At 35.5% G+C, this 16,118-nt stretch overlaps 1 protein-coding gene across 1 annotated transcript in view; it reads right to left on the reverse strand.

Annotated features, from left to right (window-relative positions):
• LOC127843930 (CCR4-NOT transcription complex subunit 1-like) overlaps nt 1-6,927 on the reverse strand; it is a 94,698-nt gene extending 87,771 nt beyond the window's left edge. The window contains exons 1-3 of the mRNA XM_052373832.1: nt 6,599-6,927; nt 1,143-1,250; nt 161-259 (exon numbers count right to left, since the gene is read on the reverse strand). Coding sequence (XP_052229792.1) covers nt 161-259; nt 1,143-1,250; nt 6,599-6,700 — 309 coding nt within the window. The 5' untranslated portion in view covers nt 6,701-6,927. The remainder of the gene's footprint in view (nt 1-160; nt 260-1,142; nt 1,251-6,598) is intronic.
• Nucleotides 6,928-16,118: the final 9,191 nt, after the last annotated feature.

Here is a 16,118-nt window from a genome sequence, read left to right on the forward strand (position 1 = left end):
GTCAAAAATTGGAAATTTGTTTTGTGACTTAAATGGGACAGAATTCCCGTCAAATATTTGACCAATAAGACAAAAATCCATTTTCATAGGATAAACAATTCCTTTCTTAACTTAGATAAAAACAGTTTTCAGGAATACATATGTTGAAAGATAACTGTACCTTCTGGTGATGTAGAGGACTCTCTATAGCAAAACACAATGTAGAGACGAAGTTTGGCTTGCTGAGTAGCGTACCACACTCCTGTATCAAGAACTGTATCTGGAAAACAACATAATAAACCTTGAAGAACTGTATCTGGAAAACAACATAATAAACCTTGAAGAACTGTATCTGGAAAACTACAGAATATACTTTAAAGAACTGTATCTGGAAAACAACAGAAACAACAGTAATCAAAATAACCATAACTCCGCACTGGTTAATGTTAAAGCAGACTTGATCAGATTTTAAATTTCATACATGCAGGCTTTGTTGTTTTACGGAATACAAACACCAAGGTGACACCTTTAGCTAGTTATCACCCGCTCTTACTGTCTGTGCTACATTATAATCATTTGCACACAAGTTCTATCCTATATGGCCTTCAGCCCGATAATACTTTTTGTTTTTAGGGATTGTGCAAGATATGGGAGACCTCACATGTCATTTAGGACCTAAGTCAACTAAGACCCAGACTAAGTGTATTATTTTAATATGAGTAAATTTAATTAACAAGTGACATTTATAACAAATGAAATTCAGACCAGAGTGGAAATATTAAAATTGAAGAAGTTTTAAGGGATCAACTAGCTGTAAGAGCTATTGAAAGTCCCTAAATGACACAAGGTAATTTGTGGTTTAGTTATCAAAACACAACTTTGCTTTCTCTAAAAAAAAAATTAAATGATTTTTTTTAAAAGTAGTATACATGAAAAATATGTTTTCCTGCATATGCAGCAAAAAAAGGACACTTTGCAGCAACAACAAAGACAATTTAACATACAAATTATTAAAGTGACAAATTACAGAATTAGTTTTAACCTATTTTTTTAGCTCCATTATATTGAAAGCCATTTGCTTATTTAGACACACTTCAAGTCTGTTTCCTGGGATGAATCCATGCTTAGTGTCTTAAAGATTAAGAAAGCCTGTAGCGGTTTACCTGATGGAAATCTTTGCCAGCACTTTTACCATCACTGCTGAAGTCAATGTGGGAGAAGAGACAGCGAAACAGGTGCCGATCAGCCTCTGCTCCGTGCTGTCCCACCAACTGAGGAATAGGAAGAACAGAATTCTTAATTCTTTGGAAATGGTTTCCATGCCTATCAATCTGACTCAGGGAAACCGGCAGATGGATGTATAGATAAAATGGTCTTCTTTTAATGGAACCTTGTCAGCCAATTGTTTAATCTGTCAGTCAATTGTTTAATCTGTCAGACACATTTCTTACATCGGCAGTGTTTTTTTTTCCATTCAAAATCGGGTCCGGTTACCAGACCCATTTCCAATGGAAAAAAGTATATATTTTTCCCAAAGTGGAGCTAAAAATTCCCAATGGAAGGTTTCCAAAAAAAGAAAAGATTTTTTTTTTATAGATCTCAATATTTGTTCATCTCCCATCCATATTAGTTTAACCCTAGTAAATATAATACCGGACACACTTGTATCCTCAATTTTGAAGCATATTTTAGCAAAACAACAATACTATTTTCCCAATTTAAGTCAAAACACCGCTAATTTTCTTAATCCAAAGGGACCCCATTCCCAAAACGGTGAAAAAACCCACTGATGGGACCTTTTCAAATATACTCAGGCATTGTGTCTAAGCCTGTCCACATGATTGCTAGACATTTTAATTTGTTGTAATTTTTTTCTGAATGTCTTATGTGTTTGTGTTCTGCTTATCAACATGCTTTATTTTAAAGAAACTACATGATGTTGATATTCAAAAGTTGTCTGAACATATTTTTAATTCATTTAATATATTCATAACAATTGAAACTCATTTTTTTTTAATTTAGGATGCAGTGTGTTTTTTTTCATCATTTTGGAAATGGGGCCAGGGCCTTTTAGATTGGGTAAAATGGCGTTCCATTTTATTGCAAATGTGAAATAAGTGCTGCTTCAATTATTGAAAAACTGTTTGATTGCTTCAAAATTGAGAATAAAAGTGTGTTCAATATAATATTTACTAAGGTTTAACTCTTTCAGTGCGGGAACCGAATTTTGAAGGCCTTTGCAAACAGTTTGGATCCAGATGAGACGCCACAGAACGTGGCGCCCCATCTGGATCCAAACTGTTTGCTTGTCTGATAGTATTCTTTAAAAAAAAATCGTAGACAATGCTAATTTTAGAAATTCAGCAGACGACATTTTAGCAGACGACAAATTTGCATGCAAAGGGTTAACAAATAGAGCTGGATGGGAGATGAGTCAAATGATGAGATTTATTTACTTTTTTTTATATATTTTAGGCCACAACAAATTGATTAAATGTTCGATGGAATCGCCGCACCTAAAAATCTTAAAACTAAATAAAAATATTTTTATTTTTATTTTCGCCCGCAGAAAAACAATTTGCTGCGCACCTGTTTATGGTCGTGGGATAAATTCCCCGTTGCAACCAAAGCTCCAGATAATTTTTTCAGCCGAGGGGTATTTCACTCATGAACTTTTTTATTGATGAGTAAAAATCAAAATCCGATAATTGTAAGGAATATTTATGTTCAAAGGATCAGAATTAATAATAAATTGTACATGTAATGTTAACTCGCTATAACAAGCAGTCTTGTACACAAGACAGCAATCACTTTTGTGGTATTTAACAGTTTTTCTGATTTTTTTTGCCCTTGTCTTATAAGGCATAAGCAGCCATTAATCTCTTTTTCAGTCTTAATTTGGCAAGCCACTGTTTAGCACACACTGTACAGCCACGATCAAAATCTTCTAAGCTTGGCCCACAAAACTTGTTTATTATGTGTGTATTTTGGCTCCATTTAAAAAGTGCTTGAAGGTAAAAGGTTTTTCCATAGTGTCACACAAGAGATGAACTGATAGCAAAAACTATATGCTTGAAGTTGGGCGATTCAGGTTTTAGCGAATGTGATGTCAAATGTTTTCACCATAAGCGTATATCGATTCTTAACAATGCAGCGGGGAGCCCATTGTGTCAACATTGGCCTTTATCATGCACCAACATGAAATGATACCGTTCTGACTGAGGTGTAAATTAGGTTGGGAACCACATTCTATACATAGATGGTGATGTCACTACGTTTTTACCGGTGGGGACATAATGACGGAAACCAGTAAATTTTACATGAAGTTATATGCATGTATAAAAGGCTAATACGCATTGAAATTGCACACGATGCGTAATCCGAATTTAGTCAGGAGTTTTTTTACTCAACAAAATTTTAAGTTTTTCTTTTTTGTCACGCGTATTTTACGCAAATACGCATCTTATCTGGCCCTCTGGTTGGAACTCAGGATTTTTCACTTTGACATCGGAAAAACATTAAGGCTACTTAACAATGCTTAATTAACAGATAGACCCTGCTTATCGAGTTTATTCATATAAAAAACATCTTAGCATTTTGAAACACAAAAGCTCAATATATTCTCTAGAACTTAATTCAGGTCACAGAAAACTACTAAATTATAAAACTGTTGTGCATTTACACAGAGGTTAAATTAAACAAACAAAAGCACCGCATAACCGTCGCCAACGCTCGCCTGAGGGTGCATTTTTTGAATAAATGACAGCTTGTCAGAATATTTTTTTTTAGAGGTCACAGTGACCTTGACCTTTGACCTAGTGATCCAAATATGGGTGTGGCGTGTAGAACTCATCAAGGAGCAGCTACATATAAAGTTTCAAAGTTGTAGGTTGAAGCACTTTGATTTTAGAGCCAATGTTTAAAACCTTGACAAAATGCTAAGGTTTTAGCACGAGACGGACGGCGGACGACACGACACAACAAGCTGGCTTAGTCCAACTTGTTGACACCCTAAAATATTAAGCTTCTGTTTATATTGGTAATATTTGGAGCGTACAACCTGGGAAGCATTCAAACAATGTTGGAAAGTTTTCTTTCTTTGTCTATAATGTTACGCAAGGATTTTGTGCGCAACATTCAAGCCCCAATATCAGACACTTAATATCAACGGATTGCAATAATATTTACATACCTGTGTAGATAATTCATTTCTCAATAATGTTCACTAAAAATTATTTAATGACACTTTGAATTTTGCAAGCCTGAGCAATTTAAATCCAACCACTTTTCAAATTTTCAATATCTCTCGATTCGCTTGCTGTGTAGATATAAATCGATAACACAGCCTCGATGTTTAGCATATGGAAGAATGAACGGCGTAAAATACAGTTTGCGTTCATCTGTTGTGGTGCAGAGCGTTAAATAGTAAACAGATGTTATTATACTTTTCTGGATTAATTAAGCATTGTTTTTTTTTCTAAAGTGACAATTAATAAGTTCTGAAATAAATAACATCCTTTATTTGTATACGGTTCATAAATAATAGTGATACAGATCGTACAGTATACCATCCTATGTAACGTGGAATGCAAGTACATGAAACAACACAGACAGAGGTGCAAAAAGACATGCATAAAAAGTTGCTGAAATTTAGAAGAGTGAATAGAAACTGCACCATATATGTTTTGAACATATTCTTATTAAATCAACAAAGATGAGCATACTAGATCTACTAGGTATAAGTCGGTGTTAAAAGCTCATGCTACATAAAATTACGCGTACACGTTACACTGTAATGCTTTCCTCTGATTGGTTCATATTTAAATCAGTTTCATGACATGGCGACAGGTGATTGATTGTTTTGCGATTTAAGCTGAAGTTTAACTGAAAAATTTATGCCTTTCTAACTTCAATTCGAAGATATTTGAGATTAAAATGGACTTCTGAACTAAAACATTATGAGTTGGTAATGTTATTTAGCCCATTTACGCAAATTGATGAAAATTTAAACTTTCTGGTGTCCAACACATAATTGACTTTTCCACGATAAGACGTTCCAAAGAATTTAGCCCATATAAAAAGTATTTTTGAATTCTTTGCGCGTCTTATAAAAAAGACTAGAGCTGGCTATGACAATACCTTGGGTTTTCTCCGAAAACAGCAGAGCTAAAAAAATTGGATGACCAGACACTTTGCACTTGATTGGTCATTGCTGGCCAAGGTATGTTTCAATATATTTTCCTTAGGGGCACATTTTAGTAGAACAGTACAGTCCACGCGTTTTCCCCAATTTTCCACGCTACTACGCGGACACGCCCACGGAGGGAGATTAAGAACGTCCCGCGATACGGAGTTTGCATGATTGGTGCCGCCGAGGCTAAGTATCAGTAAATTGATAAGCCGACGCAGCGGCCCTCGGTTGGGCAACGCGGAGGAAACTCCGTGTTTAACGAGATAACGATCAATTAAACTTTGACTTCCTGATTTTCAAATAAAATAACATTAATTACAAGTAAATATGTATATTAAATAATGACATTCAAAACAATGTATTACCGGTAATTATCATTGACCAGTCGCCAAATACGAGATCGCTCCGCCCACTAAGTTGTGTTTTCATAAAACGCTTTATTCATTACTCCGACAGTCTTTGTTTGTCAGACCATGTGGCCGCAATAAACAAAATTTTATTGATTATTTCGTGAGTTTGATTGACAGCTGGCGAGTGGTCAATTATAAACCAAATCAGCAGAATGACATTCACACATGTTAATCCCTTTTGTCAAAACACCACAGACAGATACGGCGTGTTTCAATTGAAATTAATTTGGAGGAAATATCAAATTATTCGCCATATAATTGTGTTAAAAAATACCAAAGAAACTTTTAACCGAAATCAACAGAATTTAGTGTTCTCTGCACTACAAAGTTTGTATCAAAAAATCAATACCCCCAAGCTTTCCACGCATAAACCTTGAACTTGTACATTGCAGCATAATTTTTCGCGCGCTTTTGTCGGGAAATATACATGATGACTGTAATATTGGAAGCATTTGTAAACGTAGTGTTTACATTAAAAATCGGAAGCGTGTTTCGGATTACAAACTATCATTCTCATTTGGAAATTTAACCGAACATTTATTCTTGTGTTGTATGTGTTATGAATTAAATATTAATTTGTCAAAATGCTTTACGTGTTGTATATTCATTCATATTGTAGACCTACCTGTGAATAAAAACATAAATTAATTTTTATACAATTATCTTTATTTTTATAAGCCACAGTATTTAAACAATTTTTAATTATAATGTTTTTATTTTTTGGCATGGACAGTAACACACTGCTATCGTGGCGTCGTGCGGCGTTGTCCTGATAAGAACAGAAATTGTCTGCATTTACCGACTAGACTTAAGTAACTAAATGCTGTGGGTATTAGCCAACTCAGCAGAACAACGATCATTTTAGCGAGTACACCCCTCCTTCCCCGCCGCAGAATCACTGTCTAGCAGTTGGGAAAAGGCGTGGACAGTACTGTACCCGAGCTGACAATTACCAATCGAGCTTTATTTACAGGTGCACGTCACGTTGGTTCTGAATTTTAACTTAACAAATGCTTACGTGATTTATTTCAGCAACACTGGACCTGAAGTTTTTCTTCGTAAGATTTGCCACCGAATAACTTATTTCAGCTAAGGCAAATGAGAGCGAGTCTAGATTCATATTATTCCATAAAGTCGATATCGAAAGCTCCAAATTTCTTTGAAGCTTTCTCACCCTACGGAACAAAACAACTTAAATTCGTAAAAAGGGAAGGTTGGTTTTGTTGTTTAGTAGGTTGTTATTGCAGTGGAGTCAGGATGTTAATCCTGTTTTAGTAATTCTTTGTCATCTTGAACATGGCGTCAGCGCAGCCATGTTTTCTGCAGAGGAAGTGAGACTAGGCACGACGAAACATCGCAAGTGCACAAACTTTACCATCCTGGGTGTGTGTGTTCCAAAGTTTAGTAACCGTTCCTGCGCGCGCCTTCACGGGTTCATTTTGACTAGACCTGCCCCTGTTACCTTTCAGAGGAAAATATTTAATTTTTAGCAAAAGTAGCTCAAATTTATCCCGGCTGGCCGGGTATTCGCCAAAGAAATAATTTTGATCCAAAAAGACCAATGCACGGTTGCCAATGAGACTTTAATGTGAACTGGTAGACAATTTCAAGACAATTCATGTCTGGGTGCCCCGCACTCGAAGGGACAAGGCAACTCCGCGAAGGGAGTGCTTACAATCTTCAAAGAAATCTTCCCGCTCCTAGCACCAAGCTCTGCCTTTATGGGCGCTCTAGATGTCACCGGACGGTTTCCCCAGCACGCTAAGCGTACTAGGTACCGCGGTCCTGGGACACTTCCATAATTTTCATACTGCCACCACCTCGAAGTTCTGGTCTGCATCGCTGCCTCAGGTCCACCCCGTCCGTCCTCTACGCTGCCACCTTCGCTGCCCCGCTGCTCCCGTTCCTCTTCCGACGATGTAGGGAAAACCCCTATCCACCCACCGGCAATTAGCATCCGGCTCGGCGATTCTTCCAAGTTCAGAGAGTCAGCGGGGTCCGCGGGAGAGGACGTCCGACTCGAGGGATGACGGTACTCGCTGGATTCGCAGAGCCGCCCGCAGAAGTTCCCCAGTCCTGGGTAAAGAGTCAACGGGGTTTTCAGGGATATACACACGGCCTGAGCAAAATATAAACACACCGTTAAGAACTTTAGTTTTGCAAGTTAAGTCATCGAAATACATTTGCAAAACTCGCAAGTTCATAAAAGACAGATTTTCTTGCAGTTTGTGCTGATATCTTAAGGTATTAGAATCAATCCTTGAAAACGTCTGAAATCGACTGAAATTTCACGTTGCGTGAAGCATAATCGTGCAGTACAATGGACTTTTTGAACAAGAACACATGCTAATTTAATAAAGTAATTTTGATGTAGTTCAGATTGCAATAACCAGCATAAAAATCTATTTTATATGCCCAAGTTGAAATTCTTTAGAAAAAAATGTTCTAAAAAGTTATTAGGAAAAAAGCATCAGTTATCGACGTGTTTACATCAATTAACGTTTATTTGGAAACCCACCAAAGTCACGCGATCCTGCACCCCGTATCTGTCGACACTAGAGCGTTTGGTGTTAATCATTTTATAAAAATAGTAATCTTGCCAACTTATGTTTGAATTCATAATAATATATATATATATATTTAAAATAATCATTAAAATGGTTGTCATATGAATTGTAAAAATATTGTTTTATGATACACACAACATTCTGCACTGAATAGATACGCTATATCTTTTTTATTAAGTTTATGTGATGTAAAAAATACAAACCTATTTATTACATACTACGTCTACGGACGACAGCATCGTGAGAGACCTTAATGGGATTTTTTAAATATAAAAAGTAAAAAAAATCATATCTGTAAATGAGGTAAAAAAAACGCTGCATCCTGACATTAAACTTCCCGCAAACTAAATAAAGATATCTCAGAAGTAGCATCATCTTTCAAAAATCTGTAAAAAATTGAAGTTCCAATCGACTTAAAACAAAATTAAATCACAAATGGCTGTAACAAGGCAATGAAAAATGTCCAGTAAAGTTCGAATGGTTATTGGTGTTTCAGGTACTACATACAAGTACAGAGGGTACTCTTAAAAATACTACAAAGTAGTTGTGGTACATAAAATACACTAAAAAATACTCCGAGTTTGGCCTGGTGCCTTAAAGCGTATTTTACGTACACAAGGTAGATTGTAGTATACTATATTGACACATACCAATTGAGCCTCATTTAACCGTACATATTACCCACCTTATCGATGATTGCTCCCGCGGGAAGTGTTGTCAGGATTCGGCCCCTGGAATGGGCCTTGAAATGATGGACCTGCTTGACCATTAAAACATGCTATTAATTAACTTTCTAGATGGATATATAGCTCGGTAATACAGCTGGCAAAACGATAGTGTTACATAATCTAATACGAAGACGCATGTATAACGTAAACCAGGAATTGAAGGCCAATACTTTTAATCAACTCGTGTGTCCACATTCCGAATATTGTCAGTCATCTGAGACCCATGCTACACACAAGAAAATACTTACACTTGATGTCAGACTTAGAGGATATGAAAGCTCTGTCTGTTGTCATTTCTTCGCATTACTTCATTTTGATCTCTGATTGACGATTTAATTTTCAGACTTTTCGCTCGTTTGTGTATCATGTATCTAATCGTGTATTACTGGTAAACTATGTTTTATATATGCCATGAACATCTTTTATAAAGCTCACGTCTTTCATAAAATGTCACTAATATTGAATAAGGAACCCATTTTTTACGAGATCTTTTCTTTAATTTCGACAATATCAATATGTACATATGGGTATTATTCTAAGTACATGTATTTATTACACGACGTTTTTATACGACGAGTTGCGCCTACTTGTCAACGCACAACATAACTTCTGATTCAAAGTCAAATTCATTGCAGTATTAAGTGTATTTAATAAGTTTGTAGTGAAAGTACTATACTCAATTTCCTAGATCTCTTTTTACGGTATATTTAAATGAATTGTTCTTGTAGCAAGGGCATTGTTTGTCAAGCATCTAACCAGCTTGGCGAAAGGTTTCATGGTCCAATTAGATGATTCACGTTTCTTCACGATTACTATATAATACACTCCATAAGATTCCATCCGCCAAGTAAACACCTTTTAAATATTACCTGTCATTTACAAAGTAACTAAATATTCTTGTTATTAGTACTTTATTGAGCATTTTTTTAGCAGTTGATATTTTAAGAATATGTTTAATAAATCTTTCTTATAAATTCGGCTGATTTCTGTGTCAGTGAAATATATTAATTATCGGTAGGTTTCGTTCAAGGCGAAGGGCATTCGGAAATTTCGTTAGTTTTCGAGTCTTGCCCCTCCGTTTTATAGGCTAGGTGGTGCGCGATCCGATTTCAATAAGGGCTTGCAATTGCATGTTGGTATGTTCGCAGCGGCTGTCCGGTTAGCACAGTGGTTGGTTTTCACCTACGCTACCCGTGTTCAATACCTGTTCCCGGTAGAAAATTGTTAAGTGACAACTTAATAGCTGGAAATAGCAGCTGTTATTAACAATTCGTTCCGAATAACGCGAGTCTAGTTATTTCATTAGGTAAGAGTGCTTTTCTGCTACATTTGGGTGAAATACGTCTGCTGCAAAGGAATCATAAAGGAGCTACCGTCTGAAAGTTACGGTGTCTTGGTCTGCGTAGAAATGCAATGAAAAAACGTCACTCAAGTCGGTAGGCTCATTAAGGCGCGAGACGGCTTATTTGCATCAAAGAGCATGAAAAATCTTGGTAAGTCGCACTGAATATATTTAAGCGACTTGATCTGTTTTCTTTTTTTCTCTCTTTTTTCAATCAACCGCAATGATGCCCGAGAAATATGAGATATTATATTTTTGTAATTTTGTAATTGTCCTTTAGAAGGCTTCGGACGGCACATCGTAATAGCCTCATAAACAAAGCCTCGCGCTACACAAGCTCAGCGCATTGAAGGTTATATATTGCACTTGTTACTTCATAAAAAAATAGACACAATGCGTAAATAGTCATGTAATGCCCACTACTGCCAACTGTATATTCACTTCAGGGCACTGGATATCACGCCTTGTTTGAGGAAGTCACTTAAAGTGAGGTTAAAGAGAATGCTTTGTTTGAGATAGTCACTTATAGTGACGTTAAAGAGAATGCTTTGTTTGAGAAAGTCACTTATAGTGAGGTTAAAGAGAATGCTTTGTTTGAGAAAGTATCTTATAGTGAGGTTAAAGAGAATGATTTGTTCGAGAAAGTCACTTATAGTGAGGTTAAAGAGAATGCTTTGTTTGAGAAAGTCACTTATAGTGAGGTTAAAGAGAATGCTTTGTTTGAGAAAGTAACTTATAGTGAGGTTAAAGAGAATGCTTTGTTTGAGAAAGTCCCTTATAGTGAGGTTAAAGAGAATGCTTTGTTGGAGAAAGTCACTTACAGTGAGGTTAAAGAGAATGCTTTGTTTGAGAAAGTCACTTATAGTGAGGTTAAAGGGAATGCTTTGTTTGAGAAAGTCACTTATAGTGAGGTTAAAGAGAATGCTTTGTTTGAGAAAGTCACTAATATTGAGTTTAAAGAGAATGCTTTGTTTGAGAAAGTCACTTATAGTGAGGTTAAAGAGAATGCTTTGGTTGGAGAAAGTCACTTACAGTGAGGTTAAAGAGAATGCTTTGTTTGAGAAAGTCACTTATAGTGAGATTAAAGCGAATGCTTTGTTTGAAAAAGTCACATATAGTGTGGTTAAAGAGAATGCTTTGTTTGAGAAAGTCACTTATATTGAGGTTAAAGAGAATGCTTTGTTTGAGAAAGTCACTTATAGTGAGGTTAAAGAGAATGCTTTGTTTGAGAAAGTCACTAAGAGTGAGGTTAAAGAGAATGCTTTGTTTGAGAAAGTCACTTATAGTGAGGTTGAAGAGAATGCTTCGTTTGAGAAAGTCACTTATAGTGAGGTTAAAGAGAATGCTTTGTTTGAGAAGGTCACTCATAGTGAGGTTAAAGAGAATGCTTTGTTTGAGACAGTCACTTATAGTGAGGTTAAAGAAAATGCTTTGTTTGAGAAAGTCACTTATAGTGAGTTTAAAGAGAATGCTTTGTTTGAGAAAGTCATTTATAGTGAGGTTAAAGAAAGAGAATGCTTTGGTTAAGAAAGTCACTAATAGTGAGGTTAAAGAGAATGCTTTGGTTGAGAAAGTCACTTATAGTGAGGTTAAAGAGAATGCTTTAGTTGAGAAAGTCACTTATAGTGAGGTTAAAGAGAATGCTTTGGTTGAGAAAGTCACTTATAGTGAGGTTAAAGAGATTGCTTTGTTAAAGAAAGTCACTTATAGTGATATTAAAGAGAATGCTTTGTTAAAGAAAGTCACTTATAGTGAGGTTAAAGAGAATGTTTTGTTTGAGAAAGCCACTTATAGTGAGGTTAAAGAGAATGCTTTGTTTGAGAAAGTCACTTATAGTGAGGTTAAAGAGAATGATTTGTTTGAGAAAGTCACTTATAGTGAGGTTAAAGAGAATGCTTTGTTTTAGAAAGTCACTTATAGTGAGGTTAAAGAGAATGCTTTGTTTGAGAAAGTCACTTATAGCGAGTTTAAAGAGAATGCTTTGTTTGAGAAAGTCACTTATAGTGAGGTTAAAGAGAATGCTTTGTTGGAGAAAGTCACTTATAGTGATATTAAAGAGAATGCTTTGTTTGAGAAAGTCACTTACAGTGAGGTTAAAGAGAATGCTTTGTTTGAGAAAGTCACTTATAGTGAGTTGAAAGTGAATGCTTTGGTTGGAGAAAGTCACATACAGTGAGGTTAAAGAGAATGATTTGTTTGAGAAAGTCACTTATAGTGAGATTAAAGCGAATGCTTTGTTTGAGAAATTCACATATAGTGAGGTTAAAGAGAATGCTTTGTTTGAGAAAGTCACTTATAGTGAGGTTAAAGAGAATGCTTTGTTTGAGAAAGTCACTTATAGTGAGGTTAAAGAGAATGCTTTGTTTGAGAAAGTCACTAAGAGTGAGGTTAAAGAGAATGCTTTGTTTGAGAAAGTCACTTATAGTGAGGTTAAAGAGAATGCTTCGTTTGAGAAAGTCACTTTTAGTGAGATTAAAGAGAATGCTTTGTTTGAGAAAGTCACTCATAGTGAGGTTAAAGAAAATGCTTTGTTTGAGACAGTCACTCATACATAGTGAGGTTAAAGAAAATGCTTTGTTTGAGAAAGTCACTTACAGTAAGGTTAAAGAGAATGCTTTGTTTGAGAAAGTCACTTATAGTGAGGTTAACGAGAATGCTTTGTTTGAGAAAGTCACTTATAGTGAGGTTTAAGAGAATGCTTTGTTTGAGAAAGTCACTTAGAGTGAGTTTAAAGAGAATGCTTTGTTTGAGAAAGTCACTTATAGTGAGGTTAAAGAGAATGCTTTGGTTGGAGAAAGTCACTTACAGTGAGGTTAAAGAGAATGATTTGTTTGAGAAAGTCACTTATAGTGAGATTAAAGCGAATGCTTTGTTTGAGAAAGTCACTTATAGTGAGGTGAAAGAGAATGCTTTGTTTGAGAAAGTCACTAATAGTGAGGTCAAAGTGAATGCTTTGTTTGGGAAAGTCACTAAGAGTGAGGTTAAAGAGAATGCTTTGTTTGAGAAAGTCACTTATAGTGAGGTTAAAGAGAATGATTTGTTTGAGAGAGTCACTTATAGTGAGGTTAAAGAGAATGCTTTGTTTGAGAAAGTCACTTATAGTGAGGTTAAAGAGAATGTTTTGTTTTTAGAAAGTCACTTATAGTGTGGTTAAAGAGAATGCTTTGGTTGAGAAAGTCACTTATAGTGAGGTTATAGAGAATGTTTTGGTTGAGAAAGTCACTTATAGTGATGTATAAGAGAATGCTTTGGTTGAAAAAGTCACTAATAGCGTGGTTAAAGAGAATGCTTTAGTTGAGAAAGTCACTTATAGTGAGATTAAAGAGAATGCTTTGGTTGCGAAAGTCACTTATAGTGTGGTTAAAGAGAATGCTTTGGTTGAGAAAGTCACTTATAGTGAGGTTAAAGAGAATACTTTGGTTGAGAAAGTCACGCATAGTGAGGTTAAAGAGAATGCTTTGTTTGAGAAAGTCACTTATAGTGAGGTTAAAGAGAATGCTTTGGTTGAGAAAGTCACTTATAGTGAGGTTAAAGAGAATGCTTTGGTTGTGAAAGTTACTTATAGTGAGGTAAAAGAGAATGCTTTGGTTGAGAAAGTCACTTATAGTGAAGTTAAAGAGAATGCTTTGGTTCAGAAAGTCACTTATAGTGAGGTTCAAGAGAATGCTTTGTTTGAGAAAGTCACTTATAGTGGGGTTAAAGAGAATGCTTTGTTTGAGAAAGTCACTTATAGTGAGGTTAAAGAGAATGCTTTGTTTGAGAAAGTCACTTATAGTGAGGTTAAAGAGAATGCTTTGTTTGAGAAAGTCACTTATAGTGAGGTTAAAGAGAATGCTTTGGTTGGAGAAAGTCACTTACAGTGAGGTTAAAGAGAATGCTTTGTTTGAGAAAGTCACTTATAGTGAGATTAAAGCGAATGCTTTGTTTGAGAAAGTCACTTATAGTGAGGTTAAAGAGAATGCTTTGTTTGAGAAAGTCACTTATAGTGAGGTCAAAGTGAATGCTTTGTTTGAGAAAGTCACTAAGAGTGAGGTTAAAGCGAATTCTTTGTTTGAGAAAGTCACTTATAGTGAGGTTAAAGAGAATGCTTTGTTTGAGAAAGTCACTTATAGTGAGGTTAAAGAGAATGCTTTGTTTGAGAAAGTCACTCAAAGAGAGGTTAAAGAGAATGCTTTGTTTGAGACAGTCACTTATAGTGAGGTTAAAGAAAATGCTTTGTTTGAGAAAGTCACTTATAGTGAGCTTAAAGAGAATGCTTTGTTTGAGAAAGTCACTTATAGTGAGGTTAAAGAGAATGCTTTGGTTAAGAAAGTCACTAATAGTGAGGTTAAAGAGAATGCTTTAGTTGAGAACGTCACTTATAGTGAGGTTAAAGAGAATGCTTTGTTTGATAAAGTCACTTATAGTGCGGTTAAAGAGAATGCTTTAGTTGAGAAAGTCACTTATAGTGAGGTTAAAGAGATTGCTTTGTAAAAGAAAGTCATTTATAGTGATATTAAAGAGAATGCTTTGTTTGAGAAAGTAACTTATAATGAGGTTAAAGAGAATGTTTTGTTTGAGATTGTCACTTATAGTGAGGTTAAAGAGAATGTTTTGTTTGAGAAAGCCACTTATAGTGAGGTTAAAGAGAATGCTTTGTTTGAGAAAGTCACTTATAGTGAGGTTAAAAAGAATGCTTTGGTTGAGAAAGTCACTTATAGTGAGGTTTAAGAGAATGCTTTGTTTGAGAAAGTCACTTATAGTGAGGTTAAAGAGAATGCTTTGATTGAAAAAGTCACTTATTGTGAGGTTTAAGATAATGCTTTGTTTGAGAAAGTCACTTATAGTGAGGTTCAAGATAATGCTTTGTTTGAGAAAGTCACTTATAGTGAGGTTAAAGAGAATGATTTGTTTGAGAGAGTCACTTATAGTGAGGTTAAAGAGAATGCTTTGTTTGAGAAAGTCACTTATAGTGAGGTTAAAGAGAATGTTTTGTTTTTAGAAAGTCACTTATAGTGTGGTTAAAGAGAATGCTTTGGTTGAGAAAGTCACTTATAGTGAGGTTATAGAGAATGTTTTGTTTGAGAAAGTCACTTATAGTGATGTATAAGAGAATGCTTTGGTTGAAAAAGTCACTAATAGCGTGGTTAAAGAGAATGCTTTAGTTGAGAAAGTCACTTATAGTGAGATTAAAGAGAATGCTTTGGTTGCGAAAGTCACTTATAGTGTGGTTAAAGAGAATGCTTTGGTTGAGAAAGTCACTTATAGTGAGGTTAAAGAGAATACTTTGGTTGAGAAAGTCACGCATAGTGAGGTTAAAGAGAATGCTTTGTTTGAGAAAGTCACTTATAGTGAGGTTAAAGAGAATGCTTTGGTTGAGAAAGTCACTTATAGTGAGGTTAAAGAGAATGCTTTGGTTGTGAAAGTTACTTATAGTGAGGTAAAAGAGAATGCTTTGGTTGAGAAAGTCACTTATAGTGAAGTTAAAGAGAATGCTTTGGTTCAGAAAGTCACTTATAGTGAGGTTCAAGAGAATGCTTTGGTTGAGAAAGTCACTTATAGTGAGGTTAAAGAGAATGCTTGTGTTGAGAAAGTCACTAATAGTGAGGTTAAAGAGAATGCTTTGGTTGAGAAAGTCACTTATAGTGAGGTTCAAGAGAATGCTTTGGTTTAGAAAGTCACTTATAGTGAGGTCAAAGAGAATGCTTTGGTTGAGAAAGTCACTTACGGTATAGTGAGGTTAATGAGAATGCTTCGGTTGAGAAAGTCACTTATAGTGAGGTTAAAGAGAATGTTTTGGTTGAGAAAGTCACTTATAGTGAGGTTAAAGAGAATGCTTTGTTTGAGAAAGTCACTTATAGTGAGGTTAAAGAGAATGCTTTGTTTGAGAAAGTCACTAATAGTGAGGTTAAGAGAACGCTT

The sequence above is a fragment of the Dreissena polymorpha genome, chromosome 9 (assembly GCF_020536995.1).
Source record: "Dreissena polymorpha isolate Duluth1 chromosome 9, UMN_Dpol_1.0, whole genome shotgun sequence".
Lineage (NCBI taxonomy): Eukaryota > Metazoa > Mollusca > Bivalvia > Myida > Dreissenidae > Dreissena > Dreissena polymorpha.